A 24,633-nucleotide genomic window follows, 5' to 3' on the forward strand; every position below is an offset into this window, starting at 1 on the left:
TCACTGGTTTTCAGGTGTTTGGCTTTTTCTTGTGGTAAGGAAGGGAGTGATGACTTCCAAGCTCTTTGCATGTTGGAGCTGAAACCAGAAGTCCCCTACGTACATCTATATTAGCCCACCCTTTTAAATGTATGTTTTTATCTTATAATGCACATTATATGTTAGGATAATACAAACAGATAATTTTAAACTAATAAAAATACTTTTGTAGAGTTGTGTGTTCAGAACATTTTAATGATGGAAAGAAAGTGAAAGTGTTAGTTGCTCAGTTGTGTCTGACTCTTTGCAACCCCATGGACTGTAGCCCACCAGGCTCTTCTGTCCATAGGATTCTCCAGGCAAGAATACTGGAGTGAGTAGCCTTGCCCTTCTCGAGGGGATCTTCCCAACCCAGGGATCCAACCTGGGTCTCCTGCATTGCAGGCAGATTCTTTACCATCCGAGCCACCAGAAAAATGCTCTTATGATGGAGGTATACAATAAAAAAAAAAGTTTGGAGACACTGTGCAAACCACAGCACTCAAAAATGGAGGAAATGGTTACCTGATGCTAACTGGTGCGGCTCCATCACTGACAGATCCAGTCTCATTCCAAATTATAGCCAAAGGAGTGGCCAGAAGCCTTAGGGCCCCAAGCTAAAGTGACAGAGCCAGCATGGTTTACCCTTTGTTTATATCAACCCACAAAAACAGGTCTCAGACACTCCAGAAAAGTGGGCAGTGAGGAGGGTATCTAGGCAAATCTAGCTATTCTATGAATTAATCCTCAACAAGCTTGCTAACTGACCCTCGCCAAACAAACATCTCTCATGAGGACACACAATTGAGGGTCTCTAGGCTGGGGGTTTCCCAGAGGGCAGGCAGGGATGATTTCCTCTTTTTATCATATCCTTCAATCCCCCAGCCCTGTACGTACTCAGAAGTCCAATTAGTGTCTGTTGAGTTTAGCTGAGGTAGTATTGAAGGTAAATGTAGCATATTGGGGAATCTCTACCATTGCAAAAAATGGAACTCCACTCAAATACCTGGACTTGTAAGCAGACAGGAGAGAAAGCAGTGCAGCTGCTGCTCCTTTCCAAGTTGTCAGCGTGGAATTGGTGGCAGATGGGGGTACGAGGCTTCTGAACCTGTAGACCCAAGGAGAGAAAGCTACCCCTGTGACAGCTAAAAAATGTAGCCAAAATTCCATTATTTGAGTCAGTCTATAATATGTTCTCTTATAAGAGGGGCAGGACACTCAATAGTCAAGCATCTCAGTTGGTAAGTAACAGAGGCCCAATTCAAACTAACTTAAACCAAAAAACGTTCTATAACTGAATTTTCAAAGATGATGATTGGGTTTAGAGGAATCCAGGTCTCAAACCACATCAAGACACACTTCCTAATATTATCTGTCTGTCTATTCATCACCTCTGCCCTCTCCACCCACTCCTCCATCTGCTTCTTCTGAGCTGTCTTTACTCTCAGGTAGGTTACCTTCACAAAGGGGCAGAAATGGGCACAAGCAGCTTCAGGCTGACATTCTCCAGCTTAGTAACTCCTGGAGGAGAATGTATTTCTTTCTCAATAGTTACAACAAAAGACTTGGCCCATATCTCCTGGCCTAGATTTGGTCATCTGCCCATTCCTGAACTAATCACCTTCACTCTAGTTGCCGCAACAGCCGTGTGGAGCTGGGTGAAGGGGGACGCCCACCGGAACGAGTGCTGACAGTAGGGTTGCCCTCCAGCTGAAAGCTGAGCTATAATTTCAGGAGAGGGGGGAACGTATTGCAAGGATGCAAAATACTGGGGAGACAAAAATAACATGTTAACTATACCTTAATTGCTTTGCTTTTTAAGAGGAAAGAGTCTTATTTGAAATAATGAGAGTTTTATATTTTATTAGGGGAAAACGGTTTTTAAAGACAGTATTCTGGTAGTTGATATTCTCTTTACTAAATTTTTACTGCTTCTAGTTTTTATGTTTTGTTTTAGTGCAGGGAGATAGAAAATTTTGTTAGACAAAAATGAATCATGAGTTATACTTAAATATCCAACTCAACTTTAACATTGCTGGGTTTTTACTTAAGTTATTCACTTTTATAATTTTACGTATTTTCTTTTTTAATGACATCTCTTTTTGAAGTTTACTTATTTTTAGCCATGCTGGGTCTTTGTTGCTATGTGGGCTTTTCTCTAGCTGCGGCGAGCAGGGGCCACTCTCTCGTTGCGCGCGGGCTTCTCACTGCAGCGGCTTCTCTTGTTGTGGAACACGGGCTCCAGAGCGAGGGTTCAATAGTTGTGTTTCAAGGGCTTAGTTACTCTGAGAGCATGTGGGATCTTCCCAGACCAGGGTTCAAACCCCTGTCTCCTGCATTGGCAGGTGTATTCTTTACCACTGAGTCAGCAGGGAGGCCCCCTACATATTCTCTTTTACACTAAAAATATCCTAGTTCCTAATGACATTAATGTACATTATTTACTTTATCCTACATGTGAAAGTTTTGAAGTAGTAACAATATTATTTTTATTTATTATGGTTCACATTTCATTATGGTTTGGGGTTTGACCTTAGGATGTAAGGTTTAGCCTTTGACCGTATGGATCCCAAAAAACTGTGGAACATTCTTAAAAACATGAGAATACCAGAACACCTTACCTGCCTCCCGAGAAATCTGTGTGCAGGTCAAAAAGCAACCGTTAGAACTGGACATGGAACAGTGGACTGTTTCCAAATTGGAAAAGGAGTACGTCAAGGCCATATATTTTCACCCTGCTTATTTAACTTATATACAGAGTTTATCATACAAAATGCCAGGCTGGATGAAACACAAGCTGGAATCAAAATTGCTGGCAGAAATATCAATAACCTCAGATATACAGATGACAACACCATTATGGCAGAAGGCAAAAAGGAACTAAAGAGCAATTTGATGAAGGTGAAGGAGAAGAGTGAAAAAGCTGGCTTAAAACTCAGGATTCAAAAACCTAAGATCATAGCATCTGGTCCCATCATTTTATGGCAAATAGATGGGGAAACAATGGAAACAGTGACAGACTTTATTTTCTTGGGCTCCAAAATCACTGCAGATGGTGACTGCAGCCATACAATTAAGAGATGCTTGCTTCTTGGAAGAAAAGCTATGACCAACCTAGACAGCATATTAAAAAGCAGAGACATTACCTTGCCAGCAAAGGTCCATCTAGTCAAAGCTATAGTTTTTCCAGTAGTCATGTATGGATGTGAGAGTTGGACTATAAAGAAAGCTGAGTGCCAAAGAATTGATGCTTTTGAACTGTGGTGTTGGAGAAGACTCTTGAGAGTCCCTTGGACTGCAAGGAGATCCAACCAGTCCATCCTAAAGGAAATCAGTCCTGAATATTTATTGGAAGGACTGATGTTGAAGCTGAAACTCCAATACTTTGGCCACCTGATGCAAAGAACTGACTCACTGAAGACACCCTGATGCTGGGAAAGATTGAAGGCAGGAGGAGGGGATGACAGAGGATGAGATGGTTGGATGGCATCATGGACTCAATGGACATGAGTTTCAGCAAGCTCTGGGAGTTGGTGATAGACAGGGAAGCCTGGTGTGCTGTGGTCCACAGGATAGCAAAGTTCAGTTCAGTTCAATCTCTCAGTTGTGTCCAACTCTTGGCGACCCCATGGACTGCAGCATGCCAGGTCAATTTTCATTCCAATCCCAAAGAAAGGTAATGCCAAAGAATGCTTAAACTACCGCACAATTGCACTCATCTCACACGCTTGCCTGGAAAATCCATGGATGGAGGAGCCTGGTACGCTGCAGTCCATGGGGCCGCTAAGAGTCGGACACGACTGAGCGACTTCACTTTCACTTTTTACTTTCATGCATTGGAGAAGGAAATGGCAAGTGTTCTTGCCTGGAGAATTCCAGGGACGGGGAAGCCTGGTGGGCTGCCGTCTATGGGGTCGCACAGAGTCGGACAAGACTGAAGCGACTTAGCAGCAGCAGCAGCAGCACACGCTAGTAAAGTAATGCTCAAAATTCTCCAAGCCAGGCTTAAACAGTACCTGAACCGTGAACTTCCAAATGTTCAAGCTGGATTTAGAAAAGGCAGAGGAATCAGAAATCAAATTGTCAACATCTGTTGGATCATCGAAAAAGCAAGAGAATTCTAGAAAAACATCTACTTCTGCTTTATTGACTATGCTAAAGCCTTTGACTGTGTGGATCACAAAAAACTGTGGAAAATTCTTAAAGAGACAGGGTCGCAAAGAGTTGGACACAACTGAGCGACTAAACTGAACTGAACTTAGGATATATCCCAAAAGGAATAAACAGCCAACATTTTACATTGCAAGTCACTTGTAAGAATTCATTTTATGTATGTGATCATGCCATCAATTTGATAAGCAGTTAGGTTCCTTTTCTTCAATTTGCTTTCAGCTTTTACAGATTGCTTTTTTCCCCAGTAAAATTAGTATACCAGTTTATTACTCTTTTCAGTATTAACCATTTTGTCTGGTGTGTAGTAGTATCACATTGTAGTGTTAATTTGAACTTCCCTTATGATTAATGATGTTGAGCATTTTCCCATGCACTTTTTGCCATTTGTATGAGGCTCCTATGGCTGCTATAATATATTACCATAAACTTGGTAGCTTAAAATAAGAATTTTATCCTTTCACAGTTACAGATTGCTTTTTAAAATTGCATTTTCTTCAATTTGGTTTTTAATTCTATAAAATGCACATGGTTCCTAAGTCAAAATTATTTTAAAACAGATATACTCGGAGTTTTACTTCCATCCCTATATTCACCACTGAATCCTTTCCTCCCCTATAGATAACCTTTTAAAAAATTATTATTTGGGGTTTATCCTTCCATTGATAAGAGCTTCAAGGGGGTGGTGTGTGTGGTGTGATCTATGCACGACTTTCCATCTAGTAGGTGAGACAGATCCTTGAGCTCAGGGAGATCCACTCACTGAGCTCACTCACCCGGGTTGTTGCATTAGGGAAGACAGAAAAACAGAGAGGGCTATTTCACCAAGATAGCAAGGCTTCTTGAAGCGGTGAAGGACAAAGTTGAAACCAAAACACAGAATCTATAATTATTTCTAAAGTTAAAATACAAAGCATGACACATCCAAACAAACACAAGAGCACCCTCTGTTGGCCTCTGTTGGGATGCATATAACCGGTAGTGCCTGGATTTGAAAACTGCTGAGACCAGGGTGTCATGTTGGGTTAGCTTTATTAAAGAAATACTGCCAACAGACTGGGAGGCCTTCGAGGCCCATGTCAAATTTATTCTTGGCTCTCCCCAGCTCTCAAGTCCTGTGGCCCTTGGGACACATGCTGACAGTAAATATCTATGTTACCACATCCAGGGGAAAAAGATCCTTTCTTTCCCTCCTGCACCTCTTTTCCTGGCTTAGAAAAAAAACAAGAGCCGTGTTTTCTACTGTCCCTTGGTCAAAGCTGTGGAAGTAGTGACACTGCCCTAACTCCCAAGGTGCTTCCTTACTCAGACAGTGTATCACTGTGAGGGATCAATGTGGAACAATGAGAAAAGGAGCCATGCATCTGGCTTCTCCTCCCTGCTAGCTGTGTGTCCTTGGGCAAATTCTTAACCTCTCTGAGTCTTGGTGTTCTCATCTGAAAAATAACAACGATAGTATCCAATTCATGGGCGTTTCTGAGGTTTAAATGAGTGGTGTGTGTAAAACTCCTGATATGTGATGCCAGTACTGCATATGAACCTCAGTAAATAATAGCTACTACTACTATTATTATTTCCTTTTTGCTTCGCAGGAAATTTGTGAGAATCCGCGATTTATCGTTGGTGGAGCCAATAGAACTGACATCTGCCAAGGAGATCTAGGTAGGAAAGTTTCTCTGGTCCTATTTAGCCAAACAATCAAGGGGGTGATTAAGAGGTATGATCCTTTTACAGTAAGTAAAGGGACACGAATCTGGTTTTGCTTGTAATGAATTTGGGGGAGGTAGTTTTGATAACATTATTTAAACTCATTCAGCTCTGTGTTGGAGATTGCTTCATTTAATTTCTGTCCCTCCCACCTTTCTCATCAGTTGTTTGCCTTGTGTTACAACAGGAGGTCGCCTCCTCTCCAGAGTCTTCAGGACACTCACACACCCCACTCAGCAAGACAAAAGCCCTGTTTCTAGCAGGACCCACCTTCCTTGAAGGGCTTCCCTTGTGACTCAGTGGTTAAGAATTTGCCTAATAATGCAGGAGATGGGAGTTTGATCCCTGGGTCAGAAAGAGTCCCTGGAGAAGGAAATGGCTACCCACTCCAGTGTTCTTGCCTCGTAAATCCCATGGACAGAGGAGCCTGGCAGGCTAAGTCCATGAGGTCATGAGGAGTCAGACGTGACTTAGAGACTAAACAACAACCTTCCTTAGAAGGCAGCTCTGAAATTGTGTGCCATGCATGTCCCTTGGGCATGCAGAATCAATATGCTCACAAAAACTGCTTTCATAACTCAAACTCTTGTTTAAACTGCCCTAGAATAGCTCCGTATTAAAGACGCTTTTCAACAAAGACAACACGTGCCATGTGGATGAGCATCCAATTTTCTGTCTGGTTAATTAGCTTGGCTGCTTCCTCTGTCTCAGCCTCTTATTTGGAAGGTATTGTCTTTACTGCAAACTGCAGAAAAGTTCTGTGAAGTAAAGCTGGAGGAAACAAACATCAACAGACATAATTTAGAACTTGAGGGAAAAGGGGCGCTCAAGGCCAAATGAAAGGAATTTAGCTAATTTGGTCCCGGAAGGAGAGGCTGAAGAGGTTTTGAATATCTGACTTCCTGCACTTGAAGGAAGGCTGCCTGCAGAGCCCTGGCCAGCTAATACCCTGGGCCTTCCAACCAACACACTGTTTCAGAGGAGAGGCTGGCTGCTTGGGAGGTGGGGAGTGGGGAGGTGGTAGTGGTGGTGGGAGGAGGCCTGTGGAGGCTCTCAGCCTCCCCTCTGCAGTCTCAAAGATGTCGTGACATCCCACACGGCACAGCAAAGGCCTTGCATAACCTAGCCTGTGTTCTGTTAGTGTTCCTGGCCTGCCACTTGGGCATTCACACACATGCATGCACACACAAACAGGGCAAAGTGCCGCCTCCAAATACTAACCAGCTTTCCTTACTGTACTAATGGGCTGGTCTGATGGCTCTCAGATGCTCAGATTCTGCAGTCACATTGCAAAGGTGCAGGGCAGGCAGCCTTCCTACAGGTGTTAGAAAGAATGACCCAATTATGACCCCCACCGCTCAGTTTCCACTGAGGTCCAAATGGAGGTCTGAGCTTATACTGCAGACAGAGGAATTGCCTATAGCCTTCAGGAAAGCAGTCACGAGGGGGTAAGTTACCCTGTTGATCGCATGGTCCAGGGACTGCAGTCACACTCCTTTCCTTGGCTGACATGTCCATAAGGTCAGATCTGGAAGCAGGACAGTGAGAGCCCAGTGTACCCCCTTCTCCAGAAAGCAGAGCAGCTGATGGGGATGGGGTCTCCTTCCTCCCTGGAGGAGTGGGCCCTCCTGTGACCTGTGCCACATATTTGCCTGCAGGGGACTGCTGGTTTCTTGCAGCCATCGCTTGCCTGACCTTGAACAAGCGTCTGCTTTTCCGGGTCATACCCCATGATCAGAGTTTCACTGAAAACTACGCGGGGATTTTTCACTTCCAGGTGAGGTCAAGGGACTGTAGTTAAGAGGGCCAGCGGGCTGTCCACCTACCGCTGGTCTCCCAGGCTTGACTTCCCCGTGGCTCCAGGAAAGATTCCCACCCACCCAGCCAGCTATGGCTGTGGGCAGTGACCCCCTTCAGGCCTCAAGCCTGTGAGGAAGTAGTTGTTTATTTCTTCCTACCCTCAAACCCCTACACCTTCCGTTAGGCCCCAGAAAGGTTAGAAGATATCCTGTTTGCTGGCCTGTTGGTCTATTTTTACCTTTCCAGCTGTCAGGCTTCTGTGTGATAACCAGAAGTCCTTCTCAAGTAAATCCCTAAGACACTAGCACTGGGAATCCAGAGGGCCCTTTAGGCTGCAAAAGAAATGCCAACACAGGTCTATACCCACACTACCATTTACCCCTTCCGGGCTCTGGAAGAAAAGTCTGGTTAATCTGGGGACCAGGCTTCTGGCTTGGCCCAGCAATGAGTCTTTTGGTTTCAGAATAAGTTCAGACACTGGAAACTTTCTGGATCCAAATTGTCCTAGCAAAGAGCCAAACCCCATGCTGACCCAGAACTGAAATGAGCTTTGTATGTGGGCACCTGTATCTACGGGTATTCTGAGGCTTCTGAACAGCCCTGAAGGCTCCCAGTGTCCTGGACTGACCCAGATCATCAGTTGATCTTGTATCCCAGGATGGAAGGCCTCAGAAACTGCCTTCTCTGAAGGTTTAGGATCAGATTCCTGCTGCCATTCCAATGCAGACAGGGCAGCGGGGTCCCAAGTTTTGTTTTTCCCCTATGCCATCGAGCCGCTCACTCCCCTTGGGTATTTAAAAGGTCTGAAACCGAAAGGATCATAAACACAAAGACCACACGGATTTTTGCCTTCTTGTTCATAGGATAGTAAATGTCATTAGAAGGAAATTAAACTACTTTTGGCTTTCTTGGGTTAAAACCGATTTGTTCAATAAAGATCATCTAGAATTGGGATTACTGGACAGTGTTCCTGGTTTAACCAGAGTATATTCTGGGTCACCTTCCATTTCCATGTCAATCCTTCTTCTTCAACAACAATTCCTACCTTATTTGTCATCAAGAAGTACATAAATTATACGTCACCTTCTCCTAGACCAGTGCTTCTCAGCCCTGACTGCATATAAGAATCAGCTGAGATAACTAATGATACTGATACCTAGATCCTCCCCAGACCTACAGAGCAGAAGGAAAATCTCAAGCCCTCAGATACACACGGAGTACCTACCATCCCCTGTACTGAGCTGGACTGTGGGGAAGAGACATAATGGTTTGTAACATACTTCCTGCCCTCAAAGAGCTCACAGTCCACTTAAAGACAGATTCACCTTCTCTAAACCCAGAATAGTGTGAACAAAAGGAACGTGGGGTAGGGACACATTTGCCACTGGTAATCTGAGGATGGCACTGTGCTTGATGCTTCTGTGCAGTTCTGGCGCTATGGAGACTGGGTGGACGTGGTTATTGATGACTGCCTGCCAACTTACAACAATCAACTGGTTTTCACCAAATCCAACCATCGCAATGAGTTCTGGAGTGCTCTGCTGGAGAAGGCTTATGCTAAGTAAGACGGGGATAGGAAATCTTTAGTTTCCATAGTGAGCTCTTTAATCCTCCCTTCTTGGTGGCACTACAGATCCTGGATCCCAACATTATTTCTCTGGAACTTAAATCCCAGAGCCCTGGTTGGCTCAACCTCCTGAGCTCACTATATATACATATATGTATGTATGTATGTATGTATGTATGTATTTATATATATATATATAACTTTTTATTTTGTATTGGGGTACAGCTGATTAACAATGTTGTGATAGTTTCAGGTGAACAGTGAAGGGACTCGGCCATAAGTATACATGTATCCATTTTCCCCCAAACTCCCCTCCCATCCAGGCTGCCACATAACACTGGAGCTCAGAATAAATGAAGAAAATCCATGTTGCCTCTCAGAAGCTCCACTCCAGCTACTAATGGCTTTAATGGAGCCCTACTTCGGATTCTGAGTATAGTGGAAACAGAACTATCAGGAAGTGGGAATAGAAGGTTCCAGCCCCAGTGTTTCTCCTCTCTGTGGCCTTAGCTGGTCACACAGCTTCTGGAGCTCAGTTTCTCCATTGTGAAGAAAGGGAATCATAGTATCTGTTTAAAAGCTTACAGAGTTGTTGGAGAATTTGGACAAGACAGCATCACAGGACCCAAGAGTAAAGTCCTGGAGCCAGGGGTACCTGGGTCATGTTTCCTGGAACCCTGTGACCCCAGACTAGTCTTCATCCTATCTCTAAGGCTCCATGGTTCGTATGAAGCCCTGAAAGGTGGGAACACTACAGAGGCCATGGAAGACTTCACGGGAGGAGTGACAGAGTTTTTTGAAATCAAGGATGCTCCCAGAGACATGTACAAGATCATGAAGAAAGCCATCGAGAGGGGTTCCCTCATGGGCTGCTCCATTGATGTAAGTCTGGGGTATGGGGTGCAGGACAGGGAGCTGCCACTACTGGGAAGACTTACCCAGTGAACAGCAGCACAGGACTTTCCTCTGGGGCGGGGTGAACGTTCTGTTTTAGGAAGCAGAAAAGTAGCTCTCAACTTTGAAAACTGGGAATTTCTCAAGGGAGAAGTTTCTGGAGGTTTTCAATAAAGATGCAAAAATTTAGGTGGAAATAGGCCTCCGGGGCTGGTGTTTCTCAGTTCCAGCATGCCCCTAGTAAGCTGGCCACACACCGGGCTATGGACCTGAACCTACCAGTTCCCTAAGAAAGCCTCTCAGTCATTGAGCTTTGATCAGATCTCACATGTGGGACCCAGGCTTTGTGTTGTACTCTGGGAGAAGCTCAGCCTGCAGTCCACCTCTCAACAAAGTGGTGTGAACTGAGACCAGAGCCAAGGGCAAGGGGATGGCAGACTGGCCAGGAGATACACCCTCCCTGGGGGGTAGTCAATGTATTCTAATAGTCTTGGTTATCTCTGTTGGTGAGGAAGGGGCCCAAGCTGAATTCCTGTTCCTTCCTCTCCTAGTACCCCCAGTAGATGGGAAAGCTTGGGAAGATGAAGCACCCATGGACAAACGTTTTCTTTCTGCATCACTGTTCTCCATCTTTTCTCCATTCATGCTCTACTTATCTCTCCTCTGTTTCTTTGTCTGTCCCCTCCCTTCTTTCTCTCTCCTTCCCTTTCTATCACCCTCCTTTGTTACTCCCTCTCCCTCTCCTGGACTGTCCCCTGCCCTCCCTGTTGGGCCTCAGGATGGCACAAACATGACCTATGGAACCTCTCCTTCTGGGCTGAAAATGGGGGAGTTGATTGAGCGGATGGTGAGGAATATGGATAACTCGCGGCTCAGGGACTCAGACCTCATCCCTGAGGGATGCTCAGATGACAGACCAACTCGGGTGTGTACTCCTCCCACCTGCATGGCACGGGTGTGTTGTGTGGTGTCAGACCTTCCTCAGCAGCCGGCACCGCCCACGTGGGCTCCTCCTGGGGCCTTCCAGGGGTCTGGGTTGGAATCTCTTGCTCGCTCTAAGGCTCCTGAGGCAAGGGGGGGAGACAGCTTTTGGAGGGAATCTCTGGTGGGGGAGGGGAAGGGGTTCCTTCATACTCCATGGTCCAGGCAGTTTCTCTGATAATGAATTAACTGGCATAAATATTTATGAGAGAGATTTCATTTATTTGTAAAGTATTTCTCTCCTTCTAGTTCGTTCATTTATGTATTTGACACTTATTTACTGAGCTCCTACTAGGCACTCTTCTAACAAACAAAGAAAATTCTCTCCCATTTGTTTCAGATTCTAAGGAACAAGCAGTTTCCACACACTCCCCCGGCCCCACCCCCCGAGCTTATATTCTAGTAGTTTTGGAAGTAATACATGCTATACAGTAAAGCAGAGAAAAAAATGAACCTATTTTTTCCCTATCTGAGGATAATAACATTTGGCATATGTCCTACTAGGGTTTTTCTATGCATACACCTAATCTAAATTTTTATTTTAAAAATGCAGTCATACTGTATGTACCTCTTTGCAGCATGCTTCTTTTTCAGTTAGCTTTATATACCTAATGTGTCAACAAGAATCACATTCTTAGTGTGTCTTCTATAACATTTTTCATGGCTGTACAATAGTCCAACATGCAGATAAATTGTAGTTTTTTTACCCCATAACTTATTATGGGGAATTTAAATATTTTCTTTTTCTGTTTTGGCTGTAGTTTTTAAATGTTACAGCTAACATCCTATTAGATACATCTTTGTGTCCATCCAGGACACTTTCCTTTGGACAGATGGCCAGTAGTGGAACAGCTGGGAATGCATATGTAATGCCACAAGAGTCATTTCAGGTGGTTTCCCTGGTCCAAAACTGAGAGATTTGTGAACCTCCTGCCCCCCTGCCTTTCTATTCACATGGTCTGGGTCCTCTAAAGACTAAAATCTGGAAGAGTTTGAGATGTCAAAAGCCTTGGCTCCTCACATACCCCTCACTTTGAAAAGGGCTCCAGGCTACCTCTTAAAGCTGTCATATCACCAGGCAGAATGAAGCCACAGAGATCCATCTAGGGCTCACTGGGTTTTGGCCATCCTACCCTTCTCCCAAGGATCTCCTGTGGCTGCAAATCTCAGATGGAAGAGACTTCCCTGCTCCCTGAGGCACAGTCATGTCTGAGCAGGACTCTCCTCTAGCTGCCTTGGAATTCTCTGCCTGGGTGCAGAAACTTTTAATTTCTTTCTTTTTTTAAATTTTTGGCCACATCACATGGCACGTGGGATCTTCGTTCCCCAATCAAGGATCAAACCCGCACCCCCTGCACTGCAGGTATGGAGTCCTAACCACTGGACCACTAAGGAAGTCTACTTTTAATTTCTTGAATATGTTCTAGGGTGGGTGGAGAAGGTGAGGGGATATAAAGATAAAAGATTAGACCTCCATGTTTCATCTAACCCCCTTTCTCAATCCCTTTCTCTTCCAGGAATAGTCAACCCTGGGTGGGCTCAGGGAAGGGGAGCCTGACCCAAGGCAGCCTCCATCCACCCCCACTTCTTCCTTTGAAAGACCCAAGGGATCCAGAAAGGAGGGCCAGGCACGCTCTCACTCACCTCGTGGCCCCAGCCTCCACATTGTTCTCCAATGGTCAAGGGACCAGCTTGAAGGAAACACCTTGTCTGGGCTGCATATTCTTGGCTCTCTTAAAGGGCTAGTGTGGGTCTTCTCATGGCTAGGAGGCACGCTTCCAGAGCATGGAGGAGTCCTTGTCCTCACTGAACCCAGGATGTGAACCAGTGTGAACTTTGTCTCAGGAAACAAGCCCTGACAGGCTGTCCGGTTTTCACTCCACAGACAATTGTTCCAGTTCAGTTTGAGACAAGAATGGCCTGTGGGCTGGTCAAAGGCCATGCCTACTCAGTCACTGGGCTGGAGGAGGTGAGCCTGGCGGGGTATGAAGGGTTAGGACTTGAGGGGCTACTTGGGGGAACCTCCTGAAGTCAGGACTTGGCTTTCTGTGCCCTTTTGCATCTGCAGAATTTGCCTCCAATCAGGTACTCAGGCTGAGTGCCTGGGGTTGGAGAAGACCACTGGGACTTGTAGGTGGATCTTGCCACAAGACAGTGCTCAGTTTATGTTTGTTTTTAGTGCTAAAGATAGCAATTGCCCCAACATTTCCAACGAACAAAGAGAAATCACTTTGGTTTTATGAAATTAATTTCATGGGCTCTTGTGTTTCTTGTTTTTCATGGTCAATAATGATGTTTTGCTCCCACTGGCACATCTGGCCTTAACTGGGTCACGACAGAGACAGGGAGTTTGTCAGGCCCCTTGTGCACAGTTGGGCAGTTGTGCCGTGGTCATAGGGATGGGCAGAGAGAGGCAGTTGTCCACAGCAGCCCCTGCTGCAGACAGGAGGAAGGGGCCCCTTTTTCTGATAAATCTACTTAGAGGGGACATTTTCTGTCACTCTTCAGCCAGCAGGGGCATTTTTTTCTATTAATAATTCACACAGAGACACCTAACTGCCAGCAGAGCCCTACATTATATGCCCTGCCTCCTCCACCCACTCCACCCAAATTTCTAAATAGCCAGATGTTCACTGTGAAAATCACTTCTTAGAAGATGGCAAGGTGATGGCCAAGCCTGACTCCTGTAAGCTCGTGCTAAGGTTCTGCCATTTCACAGCAAACTTGTGATTAGTCTCCTTGACCAATCAGGACAGCTCCCTGTATGGGATCCCTCTCCCAACTCCCACTCCCACCCCAACCCTCAGCGTAAGACAGAAGACTCCCCCACCCCCACCCCCCATCCCCCACCCCGGCTTCAGAAAGGGTCCAGAGCAAGAGAGCTTTTCCTCTTTGCCCAAGGCGCTGTACAAGGGTGAGAAAGTGAAGCTGGTGCGGCTGCGGAACCCCTGGGGCCAGGTGGAGTGGAATGGCTCCTGGAGTGACAGGTGGGTGAGGGGACCCCATGAATAGGGGACAACAGGACCTGGGACAAGGTTGGGTTGGGGACCAAGCCATAAGAGTACTACAAATGCTTGGTCTTAAATCACCCTTAAAACCAATGATCCACAGAGGAGAAAAGGGGGTGTGGCTCTAGGGAAGGACTGGGAATAGAAGAGGAGATGGCTCCAGAGAAGGGCTCATGCTAAGGAACAGAAGGGGTGTAGCTCCAGGATAGGGCTGGGAGCAGAGCCTCGGGAACCTGGGACCCCAAGAGCTTGCTGATGGCCATTGAGGGGAAAGGAAAGATCCTAGAGAGCATAGGCCATGTCCAGGCAGGAGGGGAGTCTGGATGCAGTGGTCTGACTAGACAAGTAACTTCCTTTCTCATAATTATCTATAAAATGGGGAAAATGTTAGCACCTACCTGGTGGGCTGTTATGAGGAGAAAATGTGATGGTGTTGCAGAGAGCTTAGCCAGTGCTAAGATTTCCTCTCCCTCACTGGCCCCAGGAAGAGATGCATAGGTCCTTTGAAAGAACTGTACTACTTATTACTGGGAGCAAGTGACTGGAAGCAGCTAAAACAGCACACAGAGGGAGGAAGCTATTGTGAAGGCTCCAGAACCTTCACAAAGCCTTTATTGTTCCACCCCAATCGCTGGCTCCTGACTGCCTCTCTGCAGGGAGAGTGGGCCCTGGAGCTCCTTTATTCCCAAGGGGGCAGAGCAGGACCCCTTAGCTGAGAAGGACCACAACTAGGCTGTGTGTGCCCTCAGCCCCTGTGCTAATTTTAACATACCTCTCATCTCAGGGCACCATAATTACTGGCTTGTTTGGCCATTCATGCACTTAGCAAGTATGTGTTGAGCACTTACTGAATCCCAGGCACAATCCTAAGCACTGGGGGCATTCTGTGAATAGGCAACTTTGCTGGGTAGATCAATAAGGTGCTGATCCTGGTCTCCTTACTGTTCCCTTCTCTTATCCGTGTGACAAATCCCAGACACCTCATTGTGCAGTATGTGTCAGGCCCCATGCTTCTGTCTGGGGACTTAGAAATGAACACAGAGATTCATACCCTGCCCTATAGGCCTTAAGGTCTAGTGGGAAGGACAGAAAAACACTAATCATTGAGATAAATGCTACAGTTAGGGTCACAAAGCAGGAGCCCTTCTCATAGTTTGAGGGGACAGGAAGGTAGCAAAAGGTTGCCTGGAGGGATGGCATTTGAACTGGGTTCTCTTCTCTGGAAGGGTCCCTGGTACCCCATAAGTCTACCAGCCCACTGGTCCCAGTCACCCACAGGGACCCTCACTATATTCTCCAGTCTCAGATCTTGGGGTCCACTTTCTGCCAACTCCTCCACTTCAGGGACTGGTGACAAGTGGGACTCAGCCTCGGTCACTCAAGGAGAGTTCCCTCCCCCACTCACTGTGTCCCTCCTGCTGGTCTCAGGAATCTCCATCTCCCCTCCGGTATTCCCTGATTCCAAGCACTTCTTCAATCCCTAACCTCTCCAGAGACAATCTAGTTTAGCTTCATTCTCCTCACAAAGGTGCTTTAGTTCCTCCTCCTTTGGGAGAGAGAGTATAAAACTGCCCAGCCCTTAAAAAATACAAAACTGGGATGTTTTGTGGGGTGGCAGGAGGAAGGAGAAGTTTACCTGTTTAGTCTTTTTCTCAGTAACTCAGACAGTTACTTATTAGATGATGGGCCTGTTCTAAAAGTTTTACATGCAATATTTCATCTCTTGCTCATCACAGCACTGAGTAGGTGACATAATCATTTCCCTTTTGCAGTTGAGAAAACAGAAACTGCGACAGGTGAAGTGACTTGCCCAGGGTTACAGCTAGTACTGGTATAATTAAATTGAAATCCCAAGTTACCTATTTCCAGGCCCAGCTCCTAACTTGAAAGGGTGAGGAATGGTTAAAGTTTTAATCAGAGAAAAGTCAGGCCCTCATAAACCATTTTAAAAGCTTGGTCTTAATCCTGAGGATGGTGGGAAACGATTATGGTGTATCAGGTCAGATTTGCATTTTGGTGGTTCACACTGGCTGCAGTTGGGAGAGGAGCTATTTTGTTCATATTTCTCTGACACCTCCTGGCCCAGCTCATATCAGGCCTTCCCTTTCTTTTCCCTTTCATCACACCTCCATCATCCCTCCAGCTGGAAGGACTGGAGCTATGTGGACAAGGACGAGAAGGCCCGTTTGCAGCACCAGGTCACTGAGGATGGAGAGTTCTGGTGAGTCCAGGACCCAAGAGGACTCTGAAGGGTAAGGGATGGGGTGGGCACTGAAATCTCAAACCTCCAACCCCAGAAAATGGCCATCAGATTCTAGCCCTTGGGACATCTGAGCCCTATTCTCCAAATCCAGCCAGAGACCCGGCAAGATTGAGGGTTTTGAGAGCAGCCTGAGAGTTATGGTGATGACCGGGCCCCGGGCCAAGCCACTGCGCTATGGCTCCTGTGGTTTTGTGACACTCCACCACACGCACTGCTCCAGACACTTGCTCTGGCCTTGGTGGAGCTGTTTTCTGAGTGGAGGAAGCCCTAGTTACTCAGCTCACTCGATGCCACTCTCACCCTCACTCTGATCATTTCTATTGAGGCTTCAAGTCTCAGATTAAAGGGAACTTTCTTCTGGACCCACTTGTTTTCCTCAGGATTGGGATTAATTTGTGATACTCATCATCTTTATTTTTTTAATTAATTTATTTATTTTACTTTACAATATTGTATTGGTTTTGCCATACATTGACTTGAAGCCACCATGGGTCTACATGTGTTCCCCATCCTGAACCCCCCTCCCACCTCCCTCCCCATCCCATCCCTCTGGGTCATCCCAGTGCACCAGCCCCGAGCACCCTGTATTATGCATCAAACCTGGACTGGCGATTCATTTCACTTATGATAATTTACATGTTTCAATGACATTCTCCCATATCATCCCACCCTCACCCTCTCCCACAGAGTCCAAAAGACTGTTCAATACATCTGTGTTTCTTTTGCTGTCTCGCATACAGGGTTATTGTTACCATCTTTCCAAATTCCATATATAAGCATTAGTATACTGTATTGGTGTTTTTCTTTCTAGCTTACTTCACTCTGTATAATAGGCTCCAGTTTCATCCACCTCATTAGAACCGATTCAAATGTATTCTTTTTAATGGCTGAGTAATACTCCATTGTGTATATGCACCACAGCTTTCTTATCCATTCATCTGCTGATGGACATCTAGGTTGTTTCCATGTCCTGGCTATTATAAACAGTGCTGCAATGAACATTGGGGTTCATGTATCTCTTTCAATTCTGGTTTCCTCAGTATGTATGCCCAGCAGTGGGGTTGCTGGGTTATATGGAAGGTCTATTTCCAGTTTTTTAAGTAATCTCCACACTGTTCTCTATAGTGGCTGTACTAGTTTGCATTCCCACCAACAGTGTAAGAGGGTTCCCTTTTCTCCACACCCTCTCCAGCATTTATTGCTTGTAGATTTTTGGATAGCAGCCATTCTGACTGGTGTGAAATGGTGCCTCATTGTGGTTTTGATTTGCATTTCTCTGATAATGAGTGATGTTGAGCATCTTTTCATGTGTTTGTTAGCCATCGGTATGTCTTCTATAGAAAACTATAAAACACTGGTGAAAGAAATCAAAGAGGACACAAGTAGATGGAAAAATATACTGTGTTCATGGACCAGAAGAATCAATATAGTGAAAATGAGTATACTACCCAAAGCAATCTATAGATTCAATGCAATCCTATCAAGCTATCAACAGTATTTTTCAGAGAACTAGAACAAATAATTTCACAATTTGTATGGAAATACAAAAAAAACCTCAAATAGCCAAAGCAATCTTGAGAAAGAAGAATGGAACTGGAGGAATCGACTTGCCTGACTTAAGTCTCTACTACAAAGCCCCAGTCATCAGGACAGGACGGTACTGGCACAAAGACAGAAATATAGATCAATGGAACAAAATAGAAAGACCAGAGATAAATCCACGCACCTGTGGACACCTTATCTTTGACAAAGGAGGCAAGAATATACAATGGAGAAAAGACAATCTCTTTAACAAGTGGTGCTGGGAAAACTGGTCAACCACTTGTAAAAGAATGAAGCTAGAACACTTTCTAACACCATACACAAAAATAAACTCAAAATGGATTAAAGATCTAAACGTAAGACCAGAAACTATAAAACTCGTAGAGGAAAACACAGGCAAAACACTCTCTGACATAAACCACAGCAGGATCCTCTATGACCCACCTCCCAGAATATTGGAAATAAAAGCAAAAATAAACAAATGGGACCTAATTAAAATTAAAAGCTTCTGCACAACAAAGGAAACTATAGGCAAGGTGAAAAGACAGCCTTCAGAATGGGAGAAAATAATAGCAAATGAAGCAATGGACAAAGAATTAATCTCAAAAATATACAAGCAACTCCTGCAGCTCAATTCCATAAAAATAAAAGACCCAATCAAAAAGTGGTCCAAAGAAGTAAACAGACATTTCTCCAAAGAAGACATACAGATGGCTAACAAACACATGAAAAGATGCTCAACATCACTCATCACCTATAAAATTGCTTGCTTAATTGTCTGTGCTTCCCCAACTACCCCTCCCCTGTGCCTGGTACAGTGCTTAGGCCCAGCGGAGAGGCACACAGGACCACTGTGGAGAACTGAATTGCTGCCAAGCTCTTCCAGCAAGAATGCATGAGTTTGAGTTGTTTAATGCAAGAGATACATCAGAACTGACAGTGTTGGGACTTCCCTGGCAGTTTAGTGCTTAGGACTATGTACTTCTGCTGCAGAGGACATAGGTTCAATCCCTGGTCAGGAACTATCTGAAAGCCACATGGCAAGGCCAAATTTTAAAAAAATAAATAAAAATGTAAAAAAAGAACTGACACGGTGTTGACCCTAGGAAAGGAAGGACAGGGTCCTCTCTAGGACCATGACAAAGCTGCTCTGGACTATTTCATTGTGCTGTGTTAGCCCTGCATTCTTACCTTTCCCAGCCTCCCAAATAGTTCTCTCTTTTCTTCCAACCTCTCAGGATGTCCTACGATGATTTTATCTACCATTTCACAAAGCTGGAGATCTGCAACCTCACAGCTGATGCCCTGGAGTCCGACAAGCTTCAGACTTGGACAGTGTCCGTGAACGAGGGCCGCTGGGTGAGGGGCTGCTCTGCCGGAGGCTGCCGCAACTTCCCAGGTGGGAGATGCTCTGGATGGGGGAAGGGTCCAAGCAGAACAAGTTCCAGGCAGAATAATATTAACTAGCATCTGCTGAGTCTTTACTAACTTCCAGACATACAATGTCTTATTAAACTGTCCCCATTTTACTGAGAGGTGACTTCCCTGGTGGCTCTGTGGTAAAGAATCTGCCTGCCAGTGCAGGAGTTGCAGGTTTGATCCCTGGGTCAGGAAGATCCCTTTGAGAAGGAAATGGCAACCCACTCCAGTATTCTTACCTGGGAAAATTCTATGGACAGAGGAGACTGGTGGGCTATAGTCCACGACATCACAAAGAGACACGGCAGTGACCAAACAACAATAACAACATTACTGAGAAGGAAATCTCTATTCTGAGTAGCTTACATTAAGGAGCTGGTAACAACTTTTAGGCAGGTTATTATGTCAGAACAGGACTGTGTTCATTATGCTGAGGATTGAACTGGAGAACTGAGTTAGCAGCAGCTGCAAGAGTTTAAGCCAGAGATGATGAAAGTGAAGACCAAGTCAGGAGCAGCAGAGATGGGGAGAAGGGGCAGGTTGAGGGAAGGAAATATTGGTTGATCTGGAGAAGGAAGAATGACTTCAAAATTCTCTCATTGGGAGCCTGAGTAGATAATGTCAATGACATAACACGAAATGCACAGGAGAAGAAAAAAAAAAAAAGGTTTTTTGTTTTTGACAGAGTTGGTTGTGGGCTTCTGCAAAGGAGTTTACTTTGGGACATGGGAAGTCTGAGGCATGTGTAGAATATCCAGGTGAAGATGCATGAAGGAGAACTGGATGCACAGATAAAAATGGCACTTGGCTCTATGACAGGGACTCAGTATGTATTTGTGGAAGGAAAGAAGGATGGAAAGATGAGAGGAAGGAAAGGGAAGGAAGAAAGAAGGGATGATGGGAAGGAGTCAAAAGAGAGATTGAAGCTGGGATCTACAGCTCAGGAGTCAAGAGCACGTAGGGAGCAGTTAGAAAGTAGGAGTGGATAAGACAGCCTAGGGACGTGAGAGAAGAGGCCCAGGACCAAATCCCAGAGACTAGTAACACTGAAGGAGCAGGTGAGAAAAGTGAAGCCATCAGCAAAGACAGAGAATGAAAATTCACAGAGGAAGGAGGAGCCACTCTAGCCAATCAGCGCAGGTCCATCTGTATAAAGGTATAAAGGCTACCTGCCCCCACCAACACACACACCAAATTAAATAAATGCCTGGATATTTTTTATTTTTCATACATATTTGAGCATGTAGATGAGGAGGCTAGAGATGAATAGGTTCCCTCCGTCTCATCTCCTGTCCTTTCCTTTCTCTGAGAGGCAGATCTGAAAGTGCAATTCCTTTTGGGGGGGCACAGACACTTTCTGGACCAACCCACAGTACCGTCTGAAGCTCCTAGAGGAGGACGACGATCCCGATGATTCCGAGGTGATCTGTAGTTTCCTGGTGGCTCTGATGCAGAAGAACCGGAGGAAGGACCGGAAACTGGGGGCTAACCTCTTCACTATCGGTTTCGCCATCTACGAGGTGTGCCGTCCCTGACGAGCTTCAGACCGCCTCTTTAGGGAAGAGGCTTTCAGGGGGCTTCCTGAGGGGTTCCCCAGCTTCCCCAACATCCAGTGCCCCCCAAAACTACTGACATCAGGCCCACTTGTGTCAGAACCTCTTAGAAGTTTATAACCAGTGGGGGAAGAACCCACCTAGGGGAGGTGGGGGTGGGGCTGGGGCTGTCCAGGTAGGTACATGGGGCATTAGAGCCCCTTATTCGCTCTACGATTGCTAGCGTGCCCTTTGGCAAGTTTCCATCCCCATGAAGACCTGAAATCCACAAAAATCTGAGCACCTTCCTTTTCTGTTTCTCCCCAAGGTTCCCAAAGAGGTATAGAAGTGGAGCAGCCAGCAGTGTGTGCAGCGTTACCAGGGTCCTGTGTCCGCCTGGGGCACATCAGGGCACCTCCTGTGGGGTTTTGGGGCAGGACTGTGATAGGAGAGGGCCTGGCCCACCTTACCTAACTCCAGAGCAGGTCCTCGGGCCATTGCATGGCCTCCTGACCCCCACCCCCACAACGTGCCCTTCCCCTTGCCCACCAGAGACCATTACACACTCATATGCTTGCTCACACTCACACACAGAATCACACAGACACATTGTGAGGCTGATCGCCTTCTTTGGGGGTGGAGGAATCACCTCCCTCAGACCCAGTCCACAACCCCCACCCCTGCCTCCCTGGGGTCTTTCCCCAGTCCAGAGGTGTTCTGGAGCTGAGCAGCAGCAATTCTGGTAAGTGACCCTGAGTGGGGGATGCCAGACTTGACCTTCACTTCTGGATCACAGCAGAAAAGGAAGAGGATATGGGGTAGGGAGCTCCAGGGATGTTGAGCTATTCGAGGCCTTGGGAATCGGAAGCTGGTAGGTCGTGACTATGAAATGAGTGACCAGGGAGTTGGGAAGGAGGACCCCCCTGGAGGAGGACTGTGAGCAGGACAGGGTGTCCCTCCCGAGGGGCTGAGGTACCTTGGGCTCTTCTCTCCCTTAGATGCACGGCAACAAGCAGCACCTGCAGAAGGACTTCTTTCTGTACAACGCCTCCAAGGCTAGGAGCAGAACCTACATCAACATGCGGGAGGTGTCTGAGCGCTTCCGCCTGCCTCCCAGCGAGTACGTCATTGTGCCCTCCACTTACGAGCCCCACCAGGAGGGCGAGTTCATCCTCCGGGTCTTCTCGGAAAAGAGGAACCTCTCTGAGTGAGTCCCAGCCTGGCTTTCCCCACCTGTCCCTAAGAGCCCACATGACCCATACCAGAGACTAGAGGTGTGAGATAGCCGGACAGGTCTCTCCAGGAGTCCTGTTGACCAGGACCTCTTCCCCTGTTCCTGAGCCACTGGGAACATCTCCCCTACATCCATCCACCCACCCATTCATCCCACAGATAGCTACTGAGCACCTGCTTTGTCCCAGGCACTCTTCTAGGCACTAAGAACAGAGCAATGAATTAAACAGAAAGAAATCCCTGCCTTCGTGGAATTTAACATTTTAGCATGAGATGACAGTGTAATAGGAAAAAGTATATAGAGTATATTAGATTTACATAAGTGATAAGGAGAAAAAATAAAGTGGGAAGAAGGATAGGAGCAGTTGGGGGGTGACTGAACTTTTAGGTATGGTGACCAGGGAAGCCAGCAAGGCCACATCCTGCCCTCTTTGTCACTGGAGATAAGTTCATAGGCCCTTGCCACTTTGACCTCTGTCCCTAAACGAAACATAAGGTCCATGAATAGGTGTCTGGGTCATGCATCTGGGAAACCTAGACAAAGCCAAAAAGAAGCCCTGTGTCTGCACTTGGCTTCAGGGAATGGCACCTGTGGTAGGGGATATTAGTCCCTGGGGTTCTCTTGAGGTCAGTCCAGACTTGGCTCCGAGAAGCCAGGTGGCCTGAGCAAAAGCCCTCTGCTTCCTACTTGTTCTTGGTGACACTGAGACCCCCTCATGTTTGTGTTCCCCACAGGGAAGTTGAGAATACAATCTCCGTGGATCGGCCAGTGGTGAGTGGTTTGGCTCTCACATGTGAAAAGGGCCAGGGAACAGGCGGGTGATGGAGGGGTAGCAGCGGGACACGGGAGTCTGGGGTGTGCAGAGCCATTACCCTGTGTTACTGCAACTTCTGCGTGGCATGGCCTGAGGTCATGGGACTTGTGTCTCGGGGCCATTTAGTCAGTCTAGGGGCTGGAAGGACAGAGGAGAGTCCTAGAAGGAAAAGCAGTTTGAGCAATTAGAGGGAGGGACCAAGGCCACAGGAAGGGGTGACAGCAGCTGCAGCCAGCACTGGATTTATGAGTTAGGATCTCACACAGGAAAAAAGCAGCACTACACCAGCTCTGGAGTCAGTGTCAAAACCCAGGTCCTCCACCTGCCAGCCCGGTGACCTAGACAAGTTACGTAACCCCTTCTGACTCAGTTTCCTACTCTGTAAAATAGGGGTGATATTAATAATACATGCCTCGCAGGGCTTTTGTGAGGTTTGAATCGATGAGATCATGTACATGAAGGGTCTGGAATAGCACAGGCCCTTAAATGGCTATTGTTCATAGGTTTTACATCTTCAGGGTACTTCTCACATGTGTCATCTCTCTGATCCTTGAAAGATTTCTGACATGTAATAAGGTTATTATCCGTGGTTTTCAAGTAAGGAAGCAGAGGCTCAGTGGGTTAAGTGGGTTAAGCAGAGGTTAAGTGGTTTCTTTGAGTTCACAAAGCTTGTAAGTGGCAAGGCTGGAACTCACGACCAGATTCTCTGAGTGGAGTCAGGCTCTCTCCCCGACCCCATGCCGAGGCCTGTCCCTGGGGGTGGGAGGCCCAGGGTTAGAAGCAAAGGGCTGGTGTCTGCTGGAGTCTCCATGTAGAGGAGTTTTATGACTGCCTTGGACTTTGGGTTTTGGTGAATAAATAGTCCCTTGTGCTCTGCGGGTGTGTCCTGGGCCAATAAGAGGACAGCATAAATACCCCCACTGAACTGTCTTCTGGGTAGTGACACTCATGGTTCTAATCCCAACCCTGTGCTACTGGCAGATCCCCAAGGGCCTTTTGAATTAGCACAGACGTTGGTTTTAGTATTAAGTGCATTTGGTGCTATTCTTATCTTTTGGATGTCGGTAATCAGTGTAGCGTATTTATCAGGTGCAGCAAACTCAAAAGCTTACCTGAATTCATATGTCACCTAACGGAGCAGAGCAGGCACGTGTGAGGCTTTTGGTGTCCCTGTGCGGGTACAGTTGCCTGTGGTCCTCTTGGCTTCAGACAGCTGGAGTGATGGTGACTGTGGCAATCTGGGGAAGCAGAGCTGCTGCTCTCAGCTGCTCAGATTGCTGTCCCATGGGGTCACAGATCTGTGCAGGCTGCCAGTGGAAGTGAAAGTGTTAGTCACTCAGTCGTGTCTGACTGTGTGCAACTCCATAGACTGTAGCCCACCAGGCTCCTCTGTCTATGGAATTCTCTAGGCAAGAATACTGGAATGAGTCGCCATTTCCTTCCCCAGGGGATCTTCCCGATCCAGGGATCAAACCTGGGTATCCTGCATCGCAGGTGGACTCTATCGTCTCTGCCACCAGGGAAGCCCTGACCTTCTAATTTTCACGAAAAACCAAAAACTATAAATCAAATAAAATTCATTTTCAGGCCAGTTTAGGTGAGCCTACTTTTGGGGTGTTTTTGTAACCAACTTCATGAAAAAATACAAAACATCTGCCAGAAGCTCCCCTTCCTTGGCCACGAC

At 46.4% G+C, this 24,633-nt stretch overlaps 1 protein-coding gene across 3 annotated transcripts in view; it reads left to right on the forward strand.

Moving 5' to 3' along the window:
- CAPN3 (calpain 3) overlaps nucleotides 1-24,633 on the forward strand; it is a 53,219-nt gene that overhangs the window by 20,937 nt on the left and 7,649 nt on the right. Inside the window, exons 2-14 of one of the 3 annotated variants that reach the window (XM_055537488.1) lie at nucleotides 5,781-5,850; nucleotides 7,554-7,672; nucleotides 9,123-9,256; nucleotides 9,976-10,144; nucleotides 10,935-11,081; nucleotides 13,023-13,106; nucleotides 14,039-14,124; nucleotides 16,289-16,366; nucleotides 19,189-19,349; nucleotides 20,720-20,889; nucleotides 21,230-21,241; nucleotides 21,900-22,108; nucleotides 22,870-22,906. In XM_055537488.1, the coding sequence (XP_055393463.1) occupies nucleotides 5,781-5,850; nucleotides 7,554-7,672; nucleotides 9,123-9,256; nucleotides 9,976-10,144; nucleotides 10,935-11,081; nucleotides 13,023-13,106; nucleotides 14,039-14,124; nucleotides 16,289-16,366; nucleotides 19,189-19,349; nucleotides 20,720-20,889; nucleotides 21,230-21,241; nucleotides 21,900-22,108; nucleotides 22,870-22,906 (1,476 nt within the window). The other 2 variants (XM_055537489.1, XM_055537490.1) reach the window with 2 other exon arrangements.

Source organism: Bubalus kerabau, chromosome 10, assembly GCF_029407905.1.
Source record: "Bubalus kerabau isolate K-KA32 ecotype Philippines breed swamp buffalo chromosome 10, PCC_UOA_SB_1v2, whole genome shotgun sequence".
Classification (NCBI taxonomy): Eukaryota; Metazoa; Chordata; class Mammalia; order Artiodactyla; family Bovidae; genus Bubalus; species Bubalus kerabau.